Consider the following 25,664-nt stretch of genomic DNA (forward strand, 5'->3'; position numbering starts at 1 on the left):
TTTGAAAAAATCCCACCGAGTGAAGAGCAATCCTCTCACTCGGGGGCTTAGCTACAGTTCCGTACTCGCCTAAGTTTAAAAAATCCCACCGACTGAAGAGCAAGCCTCTCACTCGGGGGCTTAGCTGCAGTTCCGTACTCGCCTAAGTTGAAAAAATCCCACCGAGTGAAGAGCAATCCTCTCACTCGGGGGCTTAGCTGCAGTTCCGTACTCGCCTTAGTTTAAAAAATCCCACCGAGTGAAGAGCAACCCTCTCACTCGGGGGCTTAGCTGCAGTTCCGTACTCGCCTAAGTTTGAAAAAATCCCACTGAGTGAAGAGCAATCCTCTCACTCGGGGGCTTAGCTGCAGTTCCGTACTCACCTAAGTTTAAAATACGCTCCGAGTGAAGAACAATTCTCTCGCTCAGGGACTTAGCCACACGCTCCATCCTGATCCGCAAGGACGGCGAGGTGCAGGTCGATTGCGATCTTCTCCTCGGAGCTGTGCCACAAGTACAATGTGCGCTCCATCCCGATCTGCAAGAACGACGAGGTGCAGGCCGTCCGCGACCCCCTCCTCAGAGTTGCATCACAAGAAGAAAAAAATCTGCTCCGAGTGAAGATACAAGTTCCACTCGGAAATAAAGACAAACATGTTTAAGGAAAAACCAAGTTCAGATAAATCCCACGAGGTTCCGGACCGCATAATAAAGTATTCGGACATCAGGCTCAAAGGAGTTTAATGGTTACAAAACCACTCGGCATACCGAGGCAAACTTAATCGGATCATAAAAGTTTGTTCACTCCGCAGGGGAGGACTGGCAGGCTCGACGAACTCATCCAGGTCGATTCCATCTGCAATACGAGCAGCAGCAACAATGAAGGTCTCCATGAAAGAATCAAAGTCAAGTCTCTTGGTGTTGGCAACCTTGATCGCTGCCAACTTCTCTTCTTTGGCCTCTTTGCAATGGACGCGAACAAGGGACAGAGCTACGTCAGCGCCGCACTGAGCAGAGGATTTCTTCCATTCCTGCACTCGACCAAGGATCTCATTGAGTCGAGTCATCAAAGACTCGAGGTCATTTTGGAGCGTCTCCCTTGGCCAGAGCACCGTGTCGATCCGCGACATCGCAACCTTCAGTCGAGCGAGGTAGTCTGTGACGCTGGCAAGTCGGGATTCCAGTCGAAGCATGTTCATGGCAGCTTCATCCTTAATAGGGGAGTTGATGGGATCCAAGCTTGTCTCGATTCGCCCAGTTTCTTCCTCAAAGTTTTGGCAGAATTCTGCACTCACAAAGACATAATGAGGCGACGGCTTTATGATGAATCGGCGATAATAAAACAGTCGGACAAGGAAAGGTACCTTCAAGCATAAGGAATAACTTCTTGGCGAGTCCTCCCAGATAAGTCTCCAACTTGTCTCTCCTCCGACTGAGATCACCAACCTTGTCAGTCAAAGCTCCCTTGTCCTTCTTCAATCGAGTCACCTCTTTGTTGGCCTCGTCAAGAGCAGTCTTCAGCTTGGCATTTTCTGTTTTTAACTTTCCGACTGAAGCTAGCTTCTGGTCGGCAAGTGATGTTTTCTCTTCGGCCGATTTTTGTGCAGCCGCAAGGTCAAGATCCTTCTTCTCCAAAGCCTGGTTCATTTTTTCTGAAAGAAATAACGCTCGGTTTAGAGGAAGGAAATAATATTCGGTTCAGAAAAGAGTCAGTCGACAAGTTTTCCATACCAGCAGCATCATCCTTAGCCTTCTGCAAGTTCTCCTTGGCCAACTCTAGATCAGGATTGAGCTGGATCTGCTTCTGCTCCAAGTCAGCAAACCGAGCTCCAAGTTCACAGGATCTCTGTGGTCAGAGGACGGTCAGTTGACAGATACAAAGTTTGGTTGCTTACCAGGCAATAAAGTCCAAATTCAAAAAGTTCTAAGACTACTGTCGAATCCAACATTCAAAAGTAGTCTCGGGGACTACACCCAGTGGGTGCACTTAGCGTGCCCTCACTGGCCGAGGTTCCACTTGACATGGTCCGTCCAGACCGAGTGGAAGAATGTCAAAAAAAAGAAGAAAGAGAGAAGCAACAGTTATTCTCAGACCACAATCGACTGCCCGCAGTCGACCGCGGTCTCGGGGACTACACCCAGTGGGTGCACTCAGCGTGCCCCCACTGGTTCAAGTTCCACTCAGCATGGTCCGCCCAGATCGAGTGGAAGGGCTGAAGAACAAGATATTTTTATCAAGACCCCCGCCGAATCACACATTCGACGGCGGCCTCGGGGACTACACCCAGTGGGTGCACTCTGCGTGCCCCCACTAGTCCAAAGATACAATCGACACAACCTAGTCGACTCAATTGGAAAAATTACTCAGCATAAATTGAAACACCCAGTGGGTGTACAGATGCGAAGTGCAGACTGACAAATGGATGCACAGTGAAAAGTTTTTCAGGTAGCATATCCTAACAGAACAAGCGCCAAGCTAAGAGATCAGTCGGAAATCAACTAACCTAGACATTAGCCTAGAGGGCTGAGCTAGCATCATAGGCAGCTTGGCTGGCCTCGCGCACCACTTTCATCTGCTCCATCATAAGACCCGCCTGGCGTATAGCTTCCTTGGCGGCGCTTACTTGGTCCCCTGGGACATGATAGGCAGTGAAAAGTGAAGACGGTGGATCAGCCGTAGCAGCTCGAGAATCCGAGGCTTGGAGTTGTGCAGATGAAACAGGAGCCTGTGCAGTCGATGCTGAAGGCTGTGCACTCGACAATGGAACGACAAAAGTAACCAAAGCCCTGTTGAGGTCTCCAGACTGCTGAATCATTGGTTCCGCCACCGGCGTCGACTGGGGCGTCTTGCTAACTGGTGCCTTCCTGTCCGAAGTCCTGCCCCTCCTTCCTGTGGGCCTCTGTGGCACATCTTCGTCGTCGTCTGGAAGTTCAATAACATTGGGCGGAGCTGCAAAGGAATCGATCGCAAGAATTCAGTCGACCGTTAAAGTGGCTGATAAAGTAAAAGCAAGATGACAAGAGTTATACACGCGTTGGAAGTGACTGCGTCTTCCATCTCCTCATCGTCACCATCTTTATAAATAGAAGTCCCAGAGGTAGCAGCACTGCAAATTTCAGAACTCACTCGGTCAGAACAAGAAAGTGAGTCGACCGAAAATCAAGTCATGCAAAACTAAGAGGTCGAGCACAATGATTACCAAGAAGCGATAGGGACGGCTACTTTGATCTTGGGCAAGGCCTTCCGGGGCTTTGAGGGTGCGACTTTGGGCTGCTTCGGAGCTTTCTCAGTGGACGCAGGAGAAGATGTTCGAGTGCGCTTTGAAGTCTGTCCAGTCGGTGCAGCCGCCTTGCCACGGACACTCGTTGGGTCTTGCCTCTACTTGGAGCGTCTTTCCGAGCGAGGTGGAGAGTCGACTTCCTCGCCATTGCTTGAGTCATCACTCTTATCGTCTTCTCCTCCGTCAGAATGCCAGTCGCCGCTGTCACCTCCGCTCGCCTCTCCCTCCTGCTCCTGCTCCCCGTTGGGTATCGAATACATCTCAGTATAAATCTGCAAGACACAGAGTCGATCGGGTATCAGTCGGTTTCAAGAGCAATTGCATGTCAGAACAAAAAGACACTCAGAAGGAAAGAGTCGGACCTTGTCTGGTTCGTTGGTGTTGTTGAGTGGAGGGACCCTCCTAGACCCCCTGGGGTTGTCCTTGTTGCCAGTGATGCCCTGCAACCACTGTGCCACCGTCTCCTCATTGACTTCTTCCGGGTGGATCCGAGCGCTGTCTTCAATACCCGAGTACATCCACATTGGATGATCGCGGGCTTGAAGTGGCTGGATGCGTTGACTGAGAAACACCTCTAGCAATTCCATGCCAGTCACACCATCGCGGACAAGTTGGACTACTCGATCAACCAACATATTCACCTCCACTTTCTCAGCTAGATCCACTTTCAAGGGAGAGAGCTTCTCAATTCGCTCCATGGAAAATGGAGGAAGGCCAGTCGACTGACCAGGAGTCGGCTGGTCCTTACAGTAGAACCAGGTCGACTGCCACCCTCTGACTGAATCGGGAAGAATCATAGCAGGGAAAGTGCTTTTACCCCTCATCTGGATCCCTAGACCTCCACACATCTTGATCACGTGCGTCCTCTTGTCACTCGGATTAGCCTTTTTTACAGACTGAGAACAAAAAGTGAAAATGTGCTTGAAGAGGCCCCAGTGCGGTCGACAGCCCATAAAGTTCTCGCACATGGACACGAATGCAGCAAGGTATGTGATGGTGTTGGGAGAAAAGTGATGAAGTTGGGCTCCAAAGAAGTTCGGAAAACCCCGGAAAAAAGGATGTGGGGGCAAAGAGAAACTGCGGCCAACGTGAGTGGCAAGAAGGACACACTCACCCTCTTGCGGCCGCGGCTCGGTCTCGTCCTCCGGAAGCCGCCAGGAACCATGGGGAATCAATCCCCCCTCCGCCAGATCCTCCAGATCCTCTTGCTGGATCGTGGAGCGAATCCAGTCGCCCTGGATCTAGCCAGGCGGCAGGCCAGATCTAGACGGCCCTTCCCGGCTCGTCTTCTTGCCCTTCGCCTTCGCCGTCGCCTTCTTCACGCGCTCCAGGGCCGCCGTCTTGTCCTTCGCCATCGCTGCAGGTTGTGCTCGGGCTAGGCGTCAGTGTCGAGGGAGGAGGCGGACACAGTGGAGAAGCAGAGGAGGAAGAAAGGAAATGGGACGCACAGTACAAAAACACCGGCCCAGACGCCTTATATGGGCTTATTCCCCGAGTGACTGACTTGTGGGCCCAGGCAATCCTGTCAAATCCCGCAACAGTCGCGCGCTCGGTACGTGGCGAAAAAGGTGACACGAGAATCGAGGCGCCCATGCCTAATCCGCTCCGCTTACCGCGACCCTCTCTGCCCCGCGTGCTTCCCCAAATTTCGAATCCCATGAGATCCGGGAACGGCAGCGCAGTCGATCATGCCGAAGATTTTATACCATATCAAGCATTCGAAGCTTATCAGCAATGTTCACTCTACAACCTCGGAATGGATCAAGGCGACTGAAAATGAGGTCGAAGTTTCCGCATGGTTCACCAATCCAAGTTAAATGCCTCCAAAGCACAAAAACTGGGTCGGAACCATCTTCGACCCCACCTCCACTCGGACCCTGAACCATTCGGGGGCTAATGACGATGACATGTACTTGGGGTAGGGTGATAGACCTGATCTAAACGCCCCTCCCAAGGACACTTCCCTACAGTCAAAAAGCATTCAAAGGACAGCAACATCTACCGACTGGAATGACCTCAAGATGCAACTCACTCGACCAACGGTTCCACTTGGGTAACCCAATTCCATTCGACCAGGATATAATCATTCGACTACATCAGAAACCACTCGGAGTACAGAAGATCTAAGGTCACTCTGGATGGCAACGGTTAGGCGTTCACTCCGTAGTCTTAATGATCATTTATATGACTTTAATGTTGACGTTACCAGTAACGTCCCCTCTTTATGTACATTGAACCTTATGTAACGGGGGATGGCTGGGGTCCTGGCGCACTCTATATAAGCCACCCCCTCCTCTGGGACAAGGGTTCGCACCCCCTGTAACTTCACGCATAATCCAATCGACCAGCCTCCGGGCACCGAGACGTAGGGCTGTTACTTCCTCTGAGAAGGGCCTGAACTCGTAAATCTTGCGTGCACAACTTCATCGTAGCTAAGATCTTGCCTCCTCATACCTACCCCCCATTCTACTGTCAGTCTTAGAACCACAACAGGCACGCCTAACGCCGTTACTTGTCATGTCATGGATCGTCATGCATATGTTTGCATTATATTTATTGTTTCTTCCTCCTCTTCTCTCGCTAGACACCGAGACCGACGCCGCTGCTACCCAGTATGACTACGGTGTTGACGACCCCTCCTTCTCAGCTGAGCTTCCAGGCAAGCCCCCCCCCCTTGATCAACCAGATATCGCCTATTCCTTCTCTCTATTGCTTGCATTAGAGTAGTGTAGCATGTTACTGCTTTCGGTTAATCCTATTCTGCTGCATTGTCTATCATTGTTGCTACAGTTGTTACCTTTATCTACAATCCTAAATGCTTAGTATAGGATGCTAGTATTCCATCAGTGGCCCTACATTCTTGTCCGTCTGCCATGCTATACTTTCGGGCCGTGATCACGTCGGGTGTTGATCACGGGTATATACTATATGCCTTACATGAAACATGTGGTGACTAAAGTCGGGTCGGCTCGTTGAGTACCCGCCGTTGATTCACGGATTGGGGGCTGAAAGAACATACTTTCTCGACGGCCCTCTGTGTGGATCTTTGTGGCGGAGCGACAGGGCAGGTTGAGACCAGCTATGTGAGAGGTGGGCCCGGCCCTGGTCGACGTCAGTGGTTACATCAATTAACACGTTTAACGAGATCTTGGTATTTGATCTGAGTCTAACCACTGGTCTATACGCACTAACCAACTACACGGGAACGGTTATGGGCACTCGACGTCGTGGTATCAGCCAAAGCCTTCTTGACGTCGGCGACTGAGAGGCGCACGCAGGGTTGGACTGGAACGCCTGCTCTTGTATAAGGGAGGCTAGGTCTGCTCACCGGCCGCGTACGCAACATGCAGGTGTGCAACGGGCGATGGGCCCAGACCTCTGCGCGCTTAGGATTTAGACCGGCGTGCTGACCTCTCTGTTGTGCCTAGGTAGGGCTGCGACGTGTTGATCATCCGAGGCCGGGCATGACCCAGGAAAGTGTGTCCGGCCAGAGGGATCGAGCGTGTTGGGTTATGTGGTGCACCCCTGCAGAGAAGTTTATTTATTCGAATAGCCGTGTCCCTCGATAAAAGGATGACCCGGAGTTGTACCTTGACCTTATGACAACTAGAACTGGATACTTAAAAAAACACACCCTTTCAAGTGCCAGATACAACCCGGTGATCACTCTCACAGGGCGACGTGGAGAGGATCGCCGGGTAGGATTATGCTACGCGGTGATACTTGGTGAACTTACCATCTACTCTTTTCTACATGCTGCAAGATGGAGGCTGCTAGAAGCGTAGTCTTCGACAGGACTAGCTATCCCCCTCTTATTCTGACATTCTGCAGTTCAGTCCACCGAAATGGCCCCTTTACACTGATACCCATGCATATGTAATGTAGATCCTTACTTGTGAGTACTTTGGATGAGTACTCACGGTTGCTTTTCTCCCTCTTTTCCCCCTTTCCATTCTTCTCGGTTGTCGCAACCAGATGCTAGAGCCCAGGAGACAGACGACACCTTCGACGACTCCTACTACACCGTAGGTGCCTACTACTAGACGACCAGGAGTAGTTTAGGAGGATCCCAGGCAGGAGGCCTGCGCCTCTTTCGATCTGTATCCTAATTTGTGCTAGCCATCTTATGGCAATTTGTTTAATTTATGTCTGTACTCAGATATTGTTGCTTCCGCTGACTCGTCTATGATCAAGCAGTTGTATTCGTGCCCTCGAGGCCCCTGACTTCTATTATGATGCTTGTATGACTTATTTTATTTTTAGAGTTGTGTTGTGATATCTTCCCGTGAGTTCCTGATCTTGATCGTACACGTTTGCGTGTATGACTAGTGTATGATTGAATCGGGCAATGGAGAAGTATTCACAATTTTAAAAAAATTGTCTTGAGTTTTAAAATTATTTATGGTTTTATTCTAAACACGCGCATGTGCGACATGGGCGGACCCAATAGCCGGTTTCAGTCCAATTTTACTTTTTTATTTGATTTATCATTTTAAAGTGACTTTTTTATTTAACATATTTGTCTCAAATTTTTTTAAACATATTTAAGAGAGATGTGAAAAAAAATCACAATCATATCAAAAAATGTTTGTGAATTTTAGTAAATGATTGTGAACTAAAAATATTTGCAAAATTTAAAAAATGTAATTGAATTTAATAAGTGCTCAAAAAATCTAAAAACATTCAAAAATTTCGAACAATTTTCTTGAATTTTACATTTATTCATGATTTTATTTTAAAAACTGTTCATGAATTCAAAAAAGTTCCTAATTTTTTGTTAAAAAAAAGACTTAGGAACAATGGGGCCGGAACCGAACCCGCGCGTGTTTCCGATTTGGAATTGGAGTTAGACTCAAGGCCGTGCGCGGCGTCCTTTTCTCCTTCCTGAATTCTTGTTGCCTCCAATTTCACTACGATTCAGCCAGCGTTCACCAGCCGTCGTCGATCGAGGTGACAGACACGCATGGTCAAGCCGGAGCACCAAGCGAGGCAGGGGCCGAAGAATCGACAGCACCGTCGAATGCGCGGACGGAAGGCGCCCTCGCCGCCGCGGCGGCACTCCCGGACGGCATGGAAGACAGGGGAGCGCGCCTGCGACTTTGACGTGAAGGGGGGCGGATTCGACTCTGCCAAGATGTACTCCACCGTGAGGCTGCAACTCCGGTCGGAGATTGGCGAGGTGCGTGGCTCCCTCGAGAGGATCAGCATCGCAGAGTTCCTTGCCCGCGAAGCTGCAGTCCAGGGCGGTGCCGCGGCGGAACCCTTGTCGTCGCCGTCATCCAAGGCAGAAACCCGTGACGCGAACCCACTGTTCTCGGGCACGTGTGACTCTGCAGTCCGTGCTGCCGCCGGAAAGGGCCCCTCGCCGTCGTCACCAAAGGCCCCTCCGCAAGGGACGAAAAGACTGCTCCTGCCTGCCGCCGAGCCCCGACCGGAGGCCTCCGCCACGCCGGTCTTGAAGAGGAGGAAGACGATCCCAATCACAGTGCCTCCGACGAGCACGCCGCACGCTGCAGCTTTCAAATCGTTTCACGAGGTACCACCAGAACGGCCCGACGCTGAACCGGACGTGCTCGTGCGGGCATCGCATCTCAAGGTCCGGTTCGCCGGCATCATCGCCAAGGCTAAAGAGACTCTCAGCATCCGCCATCGGCAGGACCTCGAGAAGCGGCCGGCGGCCGACATCGACGAAGGTAGCCGCGCGCTGGAGGCTGACACGGAGGGTCAAATAGCTCGCGAGGGCGAGGCTCTCCTGCGGCAGGAGGAGGAGAGGAACGCCCGCGTCGCCGGGCTCAGGAAGGCGGCTCGCGAGGCGCTGCAGGAGGTGGAGAGGAACGCACGGCTCACCGGGCTCAGCAGGGAGACTATACACCCAGTGCACCTCATGGAGCTCGGCATAGCTGCCGTGGAGCATGAACGTCCTGGGGCGCCCAAGCATTGCCGTCCGGCCAACCCCTTGGAGGAGCTCGGGCTCTTCGTGAAACCGGTCGACGATGACGGCGAAGAAGAAACATAGGAGACGAGGCATGCGGTCTGCTGGTTCTGGCCTCTAGGAGATGCTCATTGAACGTAGGAAGCTCTGAACCTTCTCTTGATCTGTTTGACAGTTTTGCAAACTTCGTATGTGCCTTGCTGATTCAGCGAACACTACGGGAGAATAATAATAGTATTAGACATATAGCCTAATAAGCATGACTCAAAGACTCCACCTCGCGCGCCGTGCAAGTCCATGTCCTCTATTTTAACACGGCATCCATCTATCACCGCTTTTCCTGATTTCCGCACTGACTGACGGTGACCCCGATGTCCACCTGATCATAATGCATCTAGACGTGGTCAATCCCAAGGCAATGAGCTTGACCATCACATGACACACCTATCACTGAATCGCACCAGCCCAATGGATTAAACCGCGTCAGTGGAAGGGAATGTTTAAACTAATCTCTTGAGCTGGGGTTGAGGGTTGCCCTCTGTGTCCCTCGGGCACATGCTCCATACAATGTCTCCTGCACAACCCTCGTGCTTCGTTATGGAGCAAATATCTGTGGCCTGTACGAAAGTTGTCCAGATCGAGAAACTGGGTTACAGTCCAGGTCACCAATGTAAAAAATGATCGGTTGCTTCGTGGTAGGGTTCTTTAGGTCCAGTTCAGAACATTGGACATGATAATGTGCGGCTAACGACAATGTTGGACACTTATCCCCTACCACATTGAGCGCTAACTCTGCCAGCAAGTCGCCGCCAAGGCAACTCGCTTACCGCTCCAAGCAACTAATATCAATTGATGATTCTAGGGGATGCGCCCACTTCCATGCCATGTTCGCTTTGCTGCATGCGCCCACTGCCACAACAAGATCTATTGTTTGCTAGTTGCGTGGAAACCACGCTTGCTTGCCCTGATTGGCTGTACCAAATCAGCCAAATCAGTAGTTGCCTAATTCTCTCTTCTGGCTGCGCCACTGAAATATATATGAACTTAGACTACACAAGGTTCAGTAAATGAATAGGCACACTATCAACTTGTGTGTGTTCTTGTCTCAATTTGGATATGTGGCGCCAACATTGTTGTTTGAATTCATTAGTAATGGTTGATTGGTGAAGCTATAGTTACATCTCATAGTATTTTCAGGTTGCAATCTGAATTGAACCGACAATTACTTGAAGAAAATAACAAAAGGATGCAGTATTGCAAGTGCAAGTCTGAGTGTGAATCATTTGGGATTATGACGAAAAGAATGTCATCTGTTATAGTGTATAAATACGATATAGCTCATTTTATTTCATGAGAGTTTTTTTTCGGAAGTATTCCATGAGAGTCGGCTGACGTAGTTGGTTAATGTGGTGGGATTTGCACCTCATGTAGCCAGTTTGAATCCCACTAATGCACATATTTTTTGCTGATTTTCCAAAAAAAATGGAACTCAAGTAGGCCCGGGTCCATGAGAGAAGAGTGTTCGCCAAGGCTTGTTCGCACAAGGAATGACGTACACAAATTGTGACTCGGTGTACGAAACGCCGCCGATTCTATTTGATCCTTGTGAGCGTCAAAACGTTGTCGCTTCGCTGAAGGTAGCGTTTAGATGGCCGACTTTTTCGGACCTTTCATTCAGAATTTTAAAATTTGTTCAATTTTTTAGAAAATGTTCGTATCTTTTTTCAACAGAAGTTCGTAATTCCAAAATTTATTCATGTTCTTAAAAAAATCACGTAATAAAAAGAGTTCACCGTATAGAAAAAAAAGGTTCACCTTACATTTGAAAACTCTTCACTATATATAAGAAACGTTCATCGTATATATGAAATTTGTTTAGTGTGCCTTTAAAAAGTCACCGTATATTAGTGTGTATTTTAAAAATGTGCACCGTATACTAAAAAAAACTTCAGTGTGTATTTTTAAATTCACTTTTTTCAAACATTTCTGAATTTTGTTGCTAGTTAAAAAGTTACATTTGAAAAAAAAATCACCGAATGTTCATTGTATATTTATGGCCCAGCATTAATTTTGTCACCAAACTCGATCTAGTTGAGCCGCTACCACGTTCGCCTGCAAACTAAAGGCCCCGTGTTCCCCTCGGGCCTCCTATTTTTGGCTGGTTTTCCGAAGAGAAAAAGACATCGGGAATATTCTATGTAGATTTATAGTTAGGCGCTGCATTTGAACACCAAATGCTGTAAGGGCGAGTGGCTAGGACCGTAGCACTAAATCTGGAGGTCGGGTGTTCGATCCTGCTTTGGTCCTTTTTTTTTTTACTTTTTTCTAGTAAAAGAAAAAACTCAGGAAGGACGTGTGGATGGTTTTCAAAAAAAAAAAAAACTCGGGAGCGACGTACGAAATCTGTGACTCGACTTACGAACCCACGCTAGACCAAAAAAGTGGAGAAACAATCCTCCCTTTAATATTAGGTAAAGATGAGACCAGCCGGACATGCGCAAGTAACCACATTGCTGAAATTTTGTTCTCTAAAGATCAACAAATTTTTATGATCGTTACTAGGGTGATACTATTACTTTCCACGTTTGATCCATGCTTGTGCTGTTGTTGGATCCTGTAATATGCGGCTATTTTGGATGCTGCTCTTCAGGTTTCCAAAATTCATGTTTCTCTTAATGCACCGGAAAACACCAAAATCATTGGCCATACTGAAACCTAAAACCAAATGGCGCAAATCAAAATAAATATGCTTCTTTTCTGCTAGTTAGTTTGATAACCTTGTTGTGTGGATGTCTGCTTACAATCTTGCTATGATCAAATGTCATGTAGGCACTATGAAAGAACATAACAACGCCTCCCTTTGGCCCTGATGGCGTGCCGGAACACCTGGAACCAAAGCACTTTCCCGATACGGGCTGGTGGACAACGTACAATAACGTCAGATCAGGCATGAGTAGGACGACCGTCGTGCTCATCACACCCTGGATGGTTCGATCTCAAGGGGGCTGGCTATGGTGCACCAAGTTTTGGGCGGTGATGTCATAGTCTTCTAGATTGGGCCCCTCCCCATTGCAGCGGCTGAATTGGATAAGCGGTAACCCTAAAAAATAATAGTTGCGCCCACCTTTCGTGCCCCATAATTATGGACAGGTTTTAATAGTGGTTTGCATGCCATGTTTTTTTTACGTATTGAGGGGATTAATCAATGGCAAAACTGGCATGCGATGTGAAGCTGAACGAAGCGGGGTGGGGTGGGGTGAGCGGAAGTGGGAGGTCGAACAAAACTAAGCGACGAAAGACGGGAGATGGATCCTTACTTTTTTAGGTAGGTACTACCTTTGTCCTAGTTTATTAGTCCTTATTGTATTTTGTGCCAAACTTTGATCATAGATTTAACTTACAAAATGTTCATGCATATCATCGAAAATTATACCATTGAAAACTATGTTCAAATATGAATTTAACGATATAATTTTTTTTGACATGCAGTAATATTTTGTAAGTTACATTTTTAGTTAAATTTTGGCACAAATTACAAAAGAGACAAATAAATCAGGACGGAGGTTTTTTTAAGCATAACCTGGAGGTAGTAGTAGACAAGAGATAATTTCACTAAACTCTACGAGGAGCGTTGATCAGCTCATCCGACGGCCACAAATCCTTGAAGGCTGAATTGGTTAATCATCGGAAGCAGAAACAGGGACCGAACGATCCCCTTCCCGGACACGACGCCCCTATCGCTCGCTGCTTCCCGTGCCGCGTGTCAGCGTGCGCAAAGCTCACCCTCATCGCCGCCGCCACCGCCGCCGCCGCTCAACCCCATCCCGCCGGCCCGCCCTGCTCCATGGCCGCCAAGTGGGCCCAGAAGACCGTCGTCATCCCTGCCCAGCGCCGCGGCTGCCACCTCATCACCCCCAAGGTTTATTCGCCCTCAATCTCACCCGAGCCGCTCCTCGCCTCACCGCCTCGTTCGCAAAATCCAGGGCTTCATCCTTTTGCTGATCGCGATTCTATTGTTGTTATGTCGAGCGTTGCAGGTTTTGAGGGAGATTGAGGGAGATCTCTCCGGGTTCAAGTGCGGCTTGGCGCATCTGTTCCGTATGTACAGATAAACCTACCTGAATCAACTTGTGATCTGTTCCTTCTCATCTAGAGACTTCAGCTTCCAACAAGCTTTATTATGCTAGACGGTTTTCTATGTAGAAAGCGAGGTTTCTCTTAAAGAAGGAAATAGAAATATATGTGATGGAAATTTGCTGAACTGGGCTTCAGTAGCTTGGTCAAATTTACTAACCTTGAGGTTTTGTGCTTACTACAATGCTAATAAGATTATGTTAGCTTGTATGGCATGGTTACGTGTTTTTTGGGCCTTAGGGAGGGTTTCTGGTATGTTGCACTCTAAAAAGGGTGCGTGTACAGTATTTAGGGAAGGCAAGCTATGCGTGTTTGTCGAGAACTGTATCGAGGTCTCTTGTTTTGATCCTATATGAGGAAATCAAGTATAGTGTTTGTGTGATGTCTTACAGTGATTGTGTATCTGACAAGTTGGAGCTTTTACATGGCTTACATCATTTGGCATTGTTTCGTTTTGAATAACTTTATGGAAGCTCATTATCAATAAATAGCACTATAAGAAAACGGAGCATGATAACTAAACCAAAAGTGAGCACGGGAGCAAGACATCAGGAGTGAAACTTTACTGTAGACAGGTGAAACTAAAAATATCGAATTGTCACCAATTAAGCATGTAGAGAACGATGCAATTTTTTTTATATGCATGTGCATAAGCTGATAACCATGTAGAGCACACTCAGGTATTTTGGTACTAATTAAATTCCTTCGCTCTGCAGTGCAGCACACAAGTGCTTCCCTGACCATCAATGAGAACTATGACTCTGATGTACAGGCTGACACCGAAACATTCCTTAACAAAATTGTTCCAGAGGTCAGTGCTCTGATTTTTTTTCTTGTCTTACTCCAAAGTGTGATCACTTACGTGTTGCTTCACTATGTGTTGATTATTGTCAGGGCCGCTCTGCTCCTTGGAAGCATACTATGGAAGGTTAGTATTATTATGTGTTTGGGTTTAGCTAAACCAGCAGAGTATGCTGCACTTAAATTACAGTGGCATGGCGGTGATTTGATTAGTGGAGACCGTACTAGTCCCCTTATTGCATTCCATAATACTTCAGTTCTAATTCCAGGACCGGATGACATGCCAGCACATATTAAATCATCAATGTTTGGTTGTGCTCTGGCGTATGTGTTTGCTACCTTCCTTTTTCTCCCATTTCATTTCTCTTCTACTTTTTCTAAAAATAATAATAAGCTGTATTCTTGCTCTAAATTTCTCCAGAATTCCTATAACTGATGGACATCTCAACCTGGGCACTTGGCAGGTAAGAAAAAATATGTATACATGTTCCAGAAATCATCTCTTACTATCTGGCCATTTCAGCCTTTGCTCATTAGTATATCATCATGGCTGTTTTGTTGTCCCCTGTCAATCCTTAATACTCTCTTTATTGTTGGATATACCACAAGCATGACTGGATTGCTTGCGTAGAATTCCCAGATGGTGAATGGAAAGTTATGAAATTACAAGCAGTATTGTATAGGAGGTTCATGTCGACTATGCTTCGACTGGATTCAAAATCGTTTTCTAAGACCATACTTAGTACGGACAAGCACCTTTGGGGTACATTATATAGTATCTGATGTTCAAGCTTAGTCTCAGTAATAACATCAATAGTAGTTGAAACCCTGGGAAGCGAACTGAACAGAAGAATCCATACTTATTGCAGATTACACGTTTTGTTTTGGGATTGCAAAATCTCACCTGAACATCCTTTTTTCAGGGTATATGGCTGTGCGAACATCGTGATCATGCCAGCGCTCGTAAAATCGTGGTCACCCTCAACGGAATCTAAAGGGAGTATTAGAAACCTGGAGAAAGGAGGAATGCTGGCCGGCTTTAAGCACCGGCATGGAAAATCAGGACCTGAGAGCTTTGAACATGTTGTGTACGGGTCGTCGGTCTTGTATGTATGAATGAGTAGTGCAAAATTTCAATAAATTGGGAGCCAACATGAGTGTTCAAAAGATGGGCGTACCCTACCCAGTTGTTTGAATAGAACATAAGAGTTTCTCGTCCATGTAGCTGAAGAAATCTGTCTTTTTTCATTATAATATGAATGAAGAAAGAAACATGCCTTGCAAATGCGGTGACATTTCAGATTGTTTAATTTTTTTCCCCCTCGCAGACGGATCAAACTGAACAAGTTGTTGAATTACTAGCCGACTTCCGGCGCTCTGCAACTGAACAAGCGACAACGGAGTGCAGGTGCAACGATGGGGTGGCACCATCCATTTGCAATGCAAGGCCACCGGCACGAACGGGACGCTCGAGCGTACGTCGAGAGAAGCGAGGCAGAAATCGTGGCGGAAGAGTTCACCCCCAAATCCCGATTCCACTCCGAGGAGCCATGGCGGGCGGCGACGCCGGCTCCTCGCCGCCGCCCTCTTCACTCCGGACGCTGGGTCCCCCCCTGCTCCCTCGCAACCTACCACTACCGGGGGCGCACCCGACCTCTCCGTCGCGTCCGCCTCCCACGCGCCCCCGTCCGGCACCCGCCGCTCCGCGCTCGCGCTCCTCGATGCCACCGCGCGTCTTGGCGCCCACGGGGTGAGAGCCGTTAAGAAGTGTTACCATCCCACTCCCCCTCCCGTTTCAATTCCATGGCATTTTAAGGCAGGGCAGGCGAAAGAGGGGGCGTTATCTGTTTGCCTCCCTGACGCGGATGAGGAACAAGAAAGAAACTCCCGAGCACGAGAGCTATAGCTAGATAGACGGGGCCTCGTCTCTGAATCTAAATTAAGCAAGCACGAGCATGCCAAAGGCCGTCCGTCGTCCTAATTTTAGAGCCCTTTTTCTTCACCTTCGTCTCCGCTCCACAATCTCATATGGGGACATTTTGCGAGCCTTGGCTGGGTGGGGCTGGAGATAGATCGCCGCCTCCTCTAAATTTTATTTCCCGTCGTTTCATGTGAGGTGAGGCGCCGCCCTCCTCTCTGTTTTTTTTTCTCTCAATCAATCAAAACACCGCCCCATTAGTTCGTCGCATATCTTCTTCTTAGCTTGGGATTAGAATTTGAGGCCTGTAATTTTGCATGTCTGGTGAGAGGGTGATTGATCGGGTTTGCCCCCTGCAACTTGTGCAGCTACATTACATTCGTCTTTCCTTGTAGCAGACCCTTCCATCTTCTGTTTCACACTTCAATCACCCTTTTGCATGCTTTTTAATTTAATTCATGGAAAAAATCGAGAGGATCAACCCTTCTGCCTCTTCATTTTATTCTTGTATTATTTTCGAGTGCATACATATATCTCTTGTGTTATTTTCCTTGTAAACAAATCCAAATGATTCTTGCAATTGCTTCTCCGGGGCTCAAGCGTTATGCTTTGCAGGGTGCTCCTCCTGGCTAAATGGGAGGTAGATATCCTCACATGCTTTTGATCCTCATACTCCTTCATGGGGCCAATGCCGCTATAGATGCTCCGGTAGAGAAATGGCAGACTCTGGATGGTAAACATCTTTTATCCCTTTTCTTCTCTTGCTCGACTTTCAATTTTTTCCCCACTCGATCGAGCATTTTGATCTGCCACCACACAGGCCATGTTGGCAAAGTGCTAATCATCCTATCATTGTCCTACAGGTCGTCCTCCTCTAGTCATCGCTCGTGGAGGCTTCTCTGGCTTATTTCCCGAATCAAGCAAGTTTGCGTATGAGTTTGCGATGACAGCTAGCTTGCCTGGAGTCGTTCTGGAGTGTGATCTGCAATTGTCCAGTGACGGTGTGGGCTTCTGCAGAAGTGGCTTAACGCTTGATAAGTCAACACTAATTGCTGAAATGTACCCTAAGAAGGACAAAACGTACAAGCTGGGTTCAGAAGATATTCATGGGTGGTTTGCTGTGGATTTCACCTCAGACGAGCTCATAAATAATGTCACAGGTATGCATGCAAAACTCTTGAACCGTTTGAACTGCAAAGTAAAATATTCTATATTTTATCTGTGCTTCGCGACGATTTGCAATGGTAAAGCATCAAAACTGTTAAACACTCGTCATTTTCTTCCATATTTGGAACACGTAGGTTGGAATTGTATCCTTGCCTCGTTGGAGCTGGTTTGCCATTTGAGCTCTTTTAAGATGTGAGACACGCCGACTTACCTCTTAGGACCTGTAAGAGTAGTATTTAATCCAAGCGGTCCATTGATCAAAGGCAGCTTTGGCTATTCGAGCATTCCACTAGCTTATAGCAAGTTCTTGTTCATGTTAAAACGGGAAGTTGTTTATGGACCTAATTATCCCTTCACAATCAACGATCTTTCATATATGCTAGTAAAGAACTAAAGAGACCAACATTTTTATTTATATTACATGAATGTATTGCAAGAACTATATATCTCAGCATACCTTTTCTCTTGCAACATCCAAAATGTATACAAAAGGGTCATTTTGTTTAATGTGTTTTGATGCTGTTCCTAGGCCATACATCTAGACTAGGATTAATACTCGTAGCATTATCTTAGCACATGTGGCATCCAAAAAGAATATCTGTGATATTATCTTTACATAACGTGTACCCCCTCCATTCCCATGAGTAGGGCGCAAATTTTTTCTCCAATTTTTCCATTGAACAAGGCGCAGGGTGCAGCGTACTCCCATTTCTCCCCAAACTACCCCTACTCTCTCGGTCTTATCTCCCTCAGTTCCAGCGATGTGCTGATCCTCCGCTCCATCTCTCCCCAATGGATAAGCGGTCCCTGCAGTGCTTTTGATCTGCGCATCGTGTGGGACGTGGGGGGCTTGCGAGGCACTGTGTGGGTCTGTGGTACGAGAAGCAAGGTACAACAAGTGAGGATGTCATTAACTAATGCTAGGAGAGATTTTTTTCTCAGGGGTAGCATGGGTCAGTTTCGTCGCTCGAGGACTCTCCTTGGGGTTAGCGAACGAAAAATTACACCGTATTTATAGGAACGGAGGGAGTAGCAGCTAACACAATATATCAACAATGCAAGGACGGTCAAATGATGTGTGTTAATTAAATCCATCTGTTTCCTTTCATGCTTCGTGCGGTGTATATATACTACCTACTTGAGTTATTGATGTGCACACATATTATTATTATTTTTTGGAAAGTTTCCAAGTATTAATGGATGTGTTACTAATGGCACATGGACTATTTACATAGTCCGAAGAAAACCTAACACGTTATTTTGCACGGGAGCTAGCTAATCGTGAATCCAAAACTAGAATAGAACCCATTGATTTGCCTTGTTTATTTCCTTATTTATCACCACACCTTAGTGAAGTCCGTATTAACCCTATGGGACCATTAATAGGCTCTTATCTACTAGTATAATGCTAGTCATAGTGGAGCACAAACACCTCTCACCTCATTAACTACTTGCCACATAAACAAACTTGCCTTGAGGTGCGTTATGTTACTAGCTAAGTTACTCCCACTATGGCCAGCCTAAGGTAATAATAATATTAGCATCCCCACTGCCCCCACTAGTTCACACAGAACTAACGGCTCATATCAGTTTGGGTGTACCTTGAAATTCCTCTTTTCGTTTAGCTTCTGAAACTTTTGTTGTTGCGGAATATTGACGTGTCCTGTTGCTTGATCGTTCCTCAGTGATCCAAACTATTTTTTCTCGCCCAAGCACATTTGATGCCATAATGGGAATGTATACGCTTGATGATATGGCTGGACTCCACCCGCAACAAATTTGGGTTAATGTGGAGGTAAATGGGATTTCACTAATATTCAGAAGTTCACCAAGGCTCCCATATTACTGCACTATGTTTTCTATCTAATAAAGTTCATGTTTCCTTTTGCAGTTCGATGGTTTTTATAGGGATCACAATTTAGATATCGAAGATTACCTATTAAAATTACCAAAAGATTATCCTATTGCCTACATATCCTCGCCAGATATTTCATTCTTGAAAAGTATTGGTGGAAAGCTTAAGGGCAGGGCTAAGCTAATTTTGCGGTGTCTCGCTGATAATGTTACCGAGACAAGCGTCAAGAAATCATATGGAGAAATATTGAAAGATCTGAAATCCGTCAAGGCTTTTGCATCAGGAATTATGGTCCCCAGGAATTATGTTTGGCCAGTGAATAACAATCTGTACTTGCTCCCACCTACCAGTCTGGTCAAAGATGCACATGCCCTAGGGCTGGAAGTGCATGTAGGATCGTTTGCCAATGATATCCTTACGAGTTACAACTACAGCTATGATCCTGCTGCGGAATACTTGCAGTTCATAAACAACCCAGACTTCACTGTAGATGGTTTGATGACTGACTTCCCGCCCACTGCATCAGGAGCTGTCGGTAAGCACTGCGAACTATTCCATGTTGAAAATGCATATTTGGTTGATGCCTAGCATTGCCACAACTAACCATAGGGGTTGTCACAACAGGTTAATTATCACATTACGCATGATAGGAACATACTGATTACGCATAATTTCTCATCTTTTATTTGTTCCTTGATAACATCTTGAGGATCTTTGCAGCGTGCTTGGCACATAATGAAGCAAATGCTCTTGCTTCAAGTAAGCTGTTTTTTTTCTTTTCTTTATATGTCGCAGTATGCACTTTGTTAACTCATCATCATCCTACGATTGACTAATTTCTCTATTCAATTAGATGGAGAGAGGCCACTCATTATAACGCACAATGGCGCAAGTGGCGTGTACGCAGGCTGCACGGACCTTGCCTACCAACAAGCAGTGAAAGATGGTGCCGACATAATAGATTGCTCGGTTCGGATGTCAAAAGACGGTGTGGCCTTTTGCCTGGGCTCTGCAGATCTCATTGCCAGCACGACGGCAGCAACCACTTTCATGACAAAAGTTGTTACCATCAGTGAAATACAGAATAAATCAGGCATTTTCTCGTTTGATCTTTCATGGAGCGAGATCCAAACCTTGAAACGTAAAGAACAGAACAGTTAAATTATTTCTTCATGTATTCTCTCTTTCTCATGCACTAACATCTTGTTTTTTTGTTCATCTGATCAGCCGAGCTTACTGGTCCATTTGCTCAGGCAGGCCTGAAAAGAAATCCTGCAGCGAAGAATGCTGGCAAATTCTTTACTTTGCCCGAATTCCTTCACTTTGCCAAAAGTAGCAATGTCTCTGGTATACTGATCGAGATAGAGGTAGCATATCCTTCTCATTGAAGTTACTATTTGCTCATGTTATCCCCGTAATTCTGTTGAACTGAACATTCTTGGCTGAGAGCAGGATGCTCCATACCTTGCAACCAGAGGTCTTGGCCTGGTAGATGCAGTCTCCGGTGCACTGGTCAATGCCAGCTACGACAAGGAGAGCAAGCAGCAAGTGTTCATTGAGTCAGACGACTCCTCCGTACTTTCAGCGTTCAAGAAGTTCCCATCGTTTAAGCGGGTTCTCACTGTTGGCACCATAATAAGTGATGCTTCCAAGCCTTCAGTGGATGAGATCAAGGAGTTTGCGCATGTAGTGATGGTGACCCGCGGTTCGCTCGTGAAGGTCAATGGCTTCTTCCTGACAGGGTTCACTAATTTGGTGGAGAATCTGCACGCTGCAAACTTATCGGTGCACGTCGGTCCGCTCAAGAATGAGTTCACCAACTTTGGGTTCGACTACTTTGCTGATCCGATGGTCGAGATCGCTACATACTCTGCAGCATTGGTCGTCGATGGAATTGTGACCGAGTTCCCTGCCACTGCAACTACATACTTCAGTAAGTACCTGTTTGACGCTATGCACATTGAACAGTTTCAGATTGCAGCTACACGAAAGAGCTTCTCAGCTCAAGCAATCCCAGCACCAACTTTTGTGAAGACCGCATCGGAGCATTACTTCCACTAGTTGCCAGAGTAACAGTCCTTGTCTCTTGTCTGAATGAATTGCAGGGAGCCCATGCAGTGATCCGACGAAGAACCTGACCTACACAATCATGGCTGCAGCACCCGGTGCTCTGGTGAGCATGGTCCCCCCAGGCGCGCTGCCCCCGGCGCTCCCCCCAGCACCCTTGCTGGAACCCGCCGATGTTATCGACCCGCCGCTGCCGCCTGTGTCGGTGAGCAGCCCTCCGGAGGCTGCACCGAAAGTAGCTGACAGCAGCTCCTCTCCACCCAGCTCCAGTGCCGGCAGTAGCTTCCTGGTAGCAACTGGCATTGCTGCCTTCTTGTACTCGGGCTGCCATTGATCATCTCTTGCTGAGTGGCATTGTACTACCACATGATATCCTCTATGTTTCCTCCTCCTCACACCCTGAACTGTTCTGTAACATATTGCTGTTTAAAGTAGATACTTCCTCACCAACCTGCACATAATTACACACCTTCAGAAAGTTTCACCCCATGCATGCTTGAATCTGAACCCTCAAATGTTTAGGGAACTGTGTTTTACTCCCTCTCTTCGAGGCACTGGAATTTACCACCTTCTGAAGTAAAAACAGCAAACAAAACAGTTCAAATTAAATAAACTAAATAATCAATTTAATTTTTTTGAATGAATCAAACACATAATAAGAAAAGAAAATTATAGACTTGAAAGTTTCACAATGATCATGGCATTGGCATATGCCATTCGCACGCATCATCATCCTCCAGCGACCAACCTGCTTTGGCGCCACACAAAACATACGCCGATAGCCTGGTCCTGACGCGCGACGCCGCCACCGCCACCGCATCCTCTCAGACGCATGGCGACGGTCCACGCGCGCTTGGGCTGCCTTCCGCCACCGCCTCCTCCTCGACTCCCCCGCCGCCGCGCCACCTTCTCCTCCGGTTCCCGCCGGTCCGCCGCGGCTCGCAGTCGCGTTACGAGGTCGGGTTCTCCTCCTCCTCCTGGAGCTCCCTCTGATAGTAGAGGATCGGGGTTCGAGGGTGGCGTTTTTAATCAGTAGGCGTTTGTTGCAGGCGGCCTAAGATTTCTGCCGCCTGGACGAATTTGGAGCAACCACTGCTAGAAGAAACGACGCTTTCTTACCAATAGCTTGACTCATCGCTGTAGCCTCTGTAGATTAGATTAGATGTTCCCAGGTCAAGTCTCATATGTTCCTCACCGAATTTAACAATCTGTGGGTTTTCTGCCGTCATCTTTTGTAGATTTAGGGCTCAGTTTTCTTACAGAAGGGTGTGCTTTGGGGGAAACTGCTAGGTTAGATGTCTGAAACTTCTTTCCTGCAAACATAAACAGTTTGCGCAGGGCGTCCCGTTTGGGTCCATGGACTGCGCAGGCGATGTCTGGGGCAGAACCTTCTGCTGGTGGCGGCGAAGCGGGTGAGATCATCGAGGCGGTGGAAGTGGAACCTAGCAATGCTGGCGCTTCCTTGCTTGCAAAAGTGGCAGTTGCACTGGGTATTGCAGTGACGGTCACCGCGATATCGATTTTCATGAAGCAACCTTCGTCCGGTACTTCTTTCAGCCTGCCACAGATTATTGATGCTTCTGCGCAGTCAGAGGCTGTCGGATATACATTTTCTCAGTTCGGGAAGAAGGTCATCATTCCGGAATATACGCCAGGGTATGTGCATTTGGCCATCTTTTTGTTTCCTTGATGCTAAATATTGTGTTGTTATTCTAGTAGCAAATAGATGCTGAAGTAAAAATATTTATTGTTGAAACGTATTCATGAATCACTTTCAGTCTGTGAGATGTCAGATCTATTAATTCATGAATGATGATTGAATTGAACACTACGTACAATGGTTGCAATAGCTTTTGAGTTGACTCTGTAACCTCCAAGCATCATTCCCTTTTTATCATTGCAAAATTTAGAATTGTTTATACAACTTAGCTTTGTTTCCCTCCTAATTTGTTATTGAAACTTCTGTAAGTATTTTGAGTTTGCTATCTTTTTTCCAGGTGGGTCTACTTCTGGTTGCTCATGGCTGCTGGATTTGGACTGTTTGTTAGTGAAGAAGCTTTAAACGTTTGGGTCTGTCCTCTGTACTGGTACCTAAGACTATGCTCATCTAGTATTCCAACTCTATTTCGCATATGCACAAATTTATACCTGTTCACACTTCATAGTGGTTTCATTGTTGATAATTGTCTTGACTTCTTCATGATGCAGGTTGGGATCTCGTTAGCACGCACCCTTTGTTTGGATGGAACTTGGCAATCTCTTGTTAACTCGTTCTCGACGAATGCATCTTATATAATTTCTACGGTGTTGTGGGTTTACTGGTATGCCCATCCTCTGTCCTCTGTTTATAGACCATTTCGTCAGAAGATAGTACAAAATAGACTAATAGAAATTATTGTCCTAAACTATCCTTTCGTGCAGGGGTGTTTGTATCAGCGATATGGTTCCATTCTATCTTGGTAAGCTTTTTAGACAAACAAGAGCATCCGAAGACATATACAGCAAGGTTAGACAAGTATTTATCAATCACTGACGTAAACCTTTTGTGCATTATAGTGAGATCTAACTACAGTTCTTTTTTGTAGCTTGGAATTAGCAAGGATAAAGCCCTGACTGTATCTCGTGCTATACAAAAGTACGGGAACCTGATTGGCTTTGGTATGCATCTGAACTAGCAGTTTCACAATCATTATTTAGCTTTGGGTAAACAGCGCGCATGTTGGAACTCCACAAAATGCACAGACAATTGTTTTAGCAGTTTAAGTCATCATTATCTGTTCCTTTTACTGCAGTTGAACGGTTTTCAATCGGCGTAAGGAATCCGACAGGATTTCTGGCAGGCGCAGTAGTTAGTCATTCAGGCTTCACTCTCCTTTCCAGTTTTCAACGAATATACTCCCCCGTCCCAAAATAAGTGACTCAACTTTGCACTATTGGCAACTAATATTATTGGTACAAAATTGAGTCACTTATTTTGGGACGGAGAGAGTACTGGTCAATGCTTTGTCGCTGACATTATTGGTAACTAACTATAAACAGGGCGTATCAGCAGACTGTTATTTCGCTGGAGTTTGTTGCGGCTGTCTATTTACTCTTCCTATCCAGGTAAAGTGACATTAACCCCATTATTTAGTTTCAGAACCGTTGTCTGTTACGTTCTGTAAGTTACCAAGTGGCCACTTTGGTATGGACATTTGATTTATCATCACTAGAACTTGCCACATATCAATGGATAAGGACCTGTCAATCCTTACTCATGGCATTCAAGATGTTTCACTGCAGTTAGCGGTCGGATTTCTTCTCAGAGAACGCCCCGTCGTGGCACTCGCGAGCGTTGCAGCTGCCGTGGTACATGTTCCGCTCCCCCAACACCACCCCCCACAGTTCAATTTCTCCTTCTCCTCAATCCCACTAATCCAAATTATGCTTCCTTAGGGCATCTGGACTGTGTTCCCTTACGCGGCAGCGGCGTGCACGGCTTTGTTCCTCTACCTCCGACGACGCAGGCCCAGCAGCTGACTGCAGTGATCCCTTCTGCAAAAGTTCATGGTGCATGCCACCCACTTAGCTCACCAGAGTCCAGGAGTATTCCCCAGTGGGACTCCAAAATACATGCTTGTAAATTTTTGGAAGCTTTCAAATCGATTATGTTGATTGATTCTAATTTATTCCACAGCGTAGGAATTGTTGTAAACAGAACCTAAAAATATAATAACCTGAATGCTTAAAAGTGCAGCTGCGCTTTCTGGCGAAGTCGAGCGCACGTGCTGCAATCATTCGATGGCTCGCGACCCACACAATCATCACCCAGATTTGGAAAAAAATTCCCACTCATCCATTCTATATATGGAAAGATTCCTCCACAACAATGCGTTGATTTTTCTCCATGTGGTCCGACCAAACACATCAATGCAATGATGACGTAACATGCATTAATTCCAGTATGGAAAAATTCAAAAAGCTGTAACTTTCAAACCGCGCGTCGGAATGATGATCGGTTTTCACCGTTGGGTTCCTCATGACGAACGCTTCAAAACTAGATCCCATGTGAATATGTTTTGAAGTTTTTTTTCAAAAGCAACTTTGATGCTAAATGAGGCAACTTCAGTGCTAAATAAGAGCAACTTTGATGCTAGATGAATTGCATCGTGTGTATTAGTGAATTCATCTCGTAGCCTACTAATAGTTGTGTGCAGTAGTCTAATAGATTGTTACCATGGTTGCTAAGTTGCATACATCGAAAACTAATTTGTAGATAGTTTACTTGCTAATGATACTATGAAAGTTGTTTACCGTAGAGTGGAAAGTTGTCAGCCTCAGAAACCAAGTTGTCTACATTGCTACGAAGTTGCCTACGGATGATCCCCAATTGCATAAAATACTACTCCCTCCGTTCCTTGATATAAGGTGTATAGTTTTTGAGAGAAAAAACCAAAATATAAGGTGTATTGCGTTGCACCACTCATTTGGATATTTTTTTTAGGGATTTGATAACATTTCCTTATATCAAGCAAGCTCCTCTATTTTCTC

The 25,664-nt window shown here is 46.5% G+C and overlaps 3 protein-coding genes across 6 annotated transcripts; all 3 read left to right on the forward strand.

Annotated features, from left to right (window-relative positions):
- The first annotated feature begins 12,851 nt into the window (after nucleotides 1–12,851).
- Nucleotides 12,852–15,412, forward strand: LOC123144306 (UPF0047 protein YjbQ). 2 transcript variants are annotated; one of them, XM_044563398.1, is made up of 7 exons: nucleotides 12,852–13,111; nucleotides 13,230–13,290; nucleotides 14,043–14,137; nucleotides 14,221–14,254; nucleotides 14,397–14,451; nucleotides 14,549–14,591; nucleotides 15,051–15,412. In XM_044563398.1, exons 1-7 carry the CDS (start codon nucleotides 13,037–13,039, stop codon nucleotides 15,120–15,122), a joined length of 435 nt encoding a protein of 144 aa, XP_044419333.1. In that variant the 5' UTR covers nucleotides 12,852–13,036; the 3' UTR covers nucleotides 15,123–15,412. The 2 variants fall into 2 exon arrangements, with proteins under 2 accessions (XP_044419333.1, XP_044419332.1); XM_044563397.1 differs by having other exon boundaries at nucleotides 12,859–13,111; nucleotides 14,043–14,254; nucleotides 14,397–14,591.
- Nucleotides 15,413–15,558: 146 nt separating this feature from the next.
- On the forward strand, nucleotides 15,559–21,612 carry LOC123144304 (glycerophosphodiester phosphodiesterase GDPDL7). Of its 3 annotated transcripts, none has more exons than XM_044563394.1 (10): nucleotides 15,559–15,877; nucleotides 16,661–16,778; nucleotides 16,909–17,205; nucleotides 18,898–19,007; nucleotides 19,104–19,602; nucleotides 19,788–19,826; nucleotides 19,921–20,208; nucleotides 20,295–20,434; nucleotides 20,520–21,000; nucleotides 21,173–21,612. In XM_044563394.1, the coding sequence occupies exons 2-10, from the start codon at nucleotides 16,679–16,681 to the stop codon at nucleotides 21,466–21,468; spliced, it is 2,250 nt and encodes a 749-aa protein (XP_044419329.1). In that variant the 5' UTR covers nucleotides 15,559–15,877; nucleotides 16,661–16,678; the 3' UTR covers nucleotides 21,469–21,612. The 3 variants fall into 3 exon arrangements, with proteins under 3 accessions (XP_044419329.1, XP_044419328.1, XP_044419330.1); XM_044563393.1 differs by lacking the exon at nucleotides 15,559–15,877 and adding an exon at nucleotides 15,977–16,243; XM_044563395.1 differs by lacking the exon at nucleotides 15,559–15,877 and adding an exon at nucleotides 16,276–16,389.
- A 215-nt stretch (nucleotides 21,613–21,827) lies between these two features.
- Nucleotides 21,828–24,802, forward strand: LOC123144305 (uncharacterized). The gene is made up of 10 exons (XM_044563396.1): nucleotides 21,828–22,091; nucleotides 22,464–22,790; nucleotides 23,132–23,204; nucleotides 23,343–23,455; nucleotides 23,556–23,640; nucleotides 23,720–23,792; nucleotides 23,927–23,982; nucleotides 24,174–24,239; nucleotides 24,417–24,482; nucleotides 24,570–24,802. The coding sequence occupies exons 1-10, from the start codon at nucleotides 21,967–21,969 to the stop codon at nucleotides 24,651–24,653; spliced, it is 1,068 nt and encodes a 355-aa protein (XP_044419331.1). The 5' UTR covers nucleotides 21,828–21,966; the 3' UTR covers nucleotides 24,654–24,802.
- The last annotated feature ends 862 nt before the right edge of the window (nucleotides 24,803–25,664 follow it).

Source organism: Triticum aestivum, chromosome 6D, assembly GCF_018294505.1.
Source record: "Triticum aestivum cultivar Chinese Spring chromosome 6D, IWGSC CS RefSeq v2.1, whole genome shotgun sequence".
NCBI classification, from domain to species: Eukaryota; Viridiplantae; Streptophyta; class Magnoliopsida; order Poales; family Poaceae; genus Triticum; species Triticum aestivum.

Excerpts from the sequence above, each read along its gene's own strand:
- LOC123144306 (XM_044563397.1), top strand. The coding sequence starts at position 13,037 with ATGGCCGCCAAGTGGGCCCAGAAGACCGTCGTCATCCCTGCCCAGCGC. Across the intron at positions 14,255-14,396 it reads TTGGAAGCATACTATGGAAG|GACCGGATGACATGCCAGCA; the intron begins GTTAGTATTATT and ends TTCTAATTCCAG. Across the intron at positions 14,592-15,050 it reads TCAACCTGGGCACTTGGCAG|GGTATATGGCTGTGCGAACA; the intron begins GTAAGAAAAAAT and ends TCCTTTTTTCAG.
- LOC123144304 (XM_044563394.1), top strand. The coding sequence starts at position 16,679 with ATGGGAGGTAGATATCCTCACATGCTTTTGATCCTCATACTCCTTCAT. Across the intron at positions 17,206-18,897 it reads GCTCATAAATAATGTCACAG|TGATCCAAACTATTTTTTCT; the intron begins GTATGCATGCAA and ends ATCGTTCCTCAG. Across the intron at positions 21,001-21,172 it reads CACTGCAACTACATACTTCA|GGAGCCCATGCAGTGATCCG; the intron begins GTAAGTACCTGT and ends AATGAATTGCAG.
- LOC123144305 (XM_044563396.1), top strand. The coding sequence starts at position 21,967 with ATGGCGACGGTCCACGCGCGCTTGGGCTGCCTTCCGCCACCGCCTCCT. Across the intron at positions 23,983-24,173 it reads GATTTCTGGCAGGCGCAGTA|GGCGTATCAGCAGACTGTTA; the intron begins GTTAGTCATTCA and ends AACTATAAACAG. Across the intron at positions 24,483-24,569 it reads CGAGCGTTGCAGCTGCCGTG|GGCATCTGGACTGTGTTCCC; the intron begins GTACATGTTCCG and ends ATGCTTCCTTAG.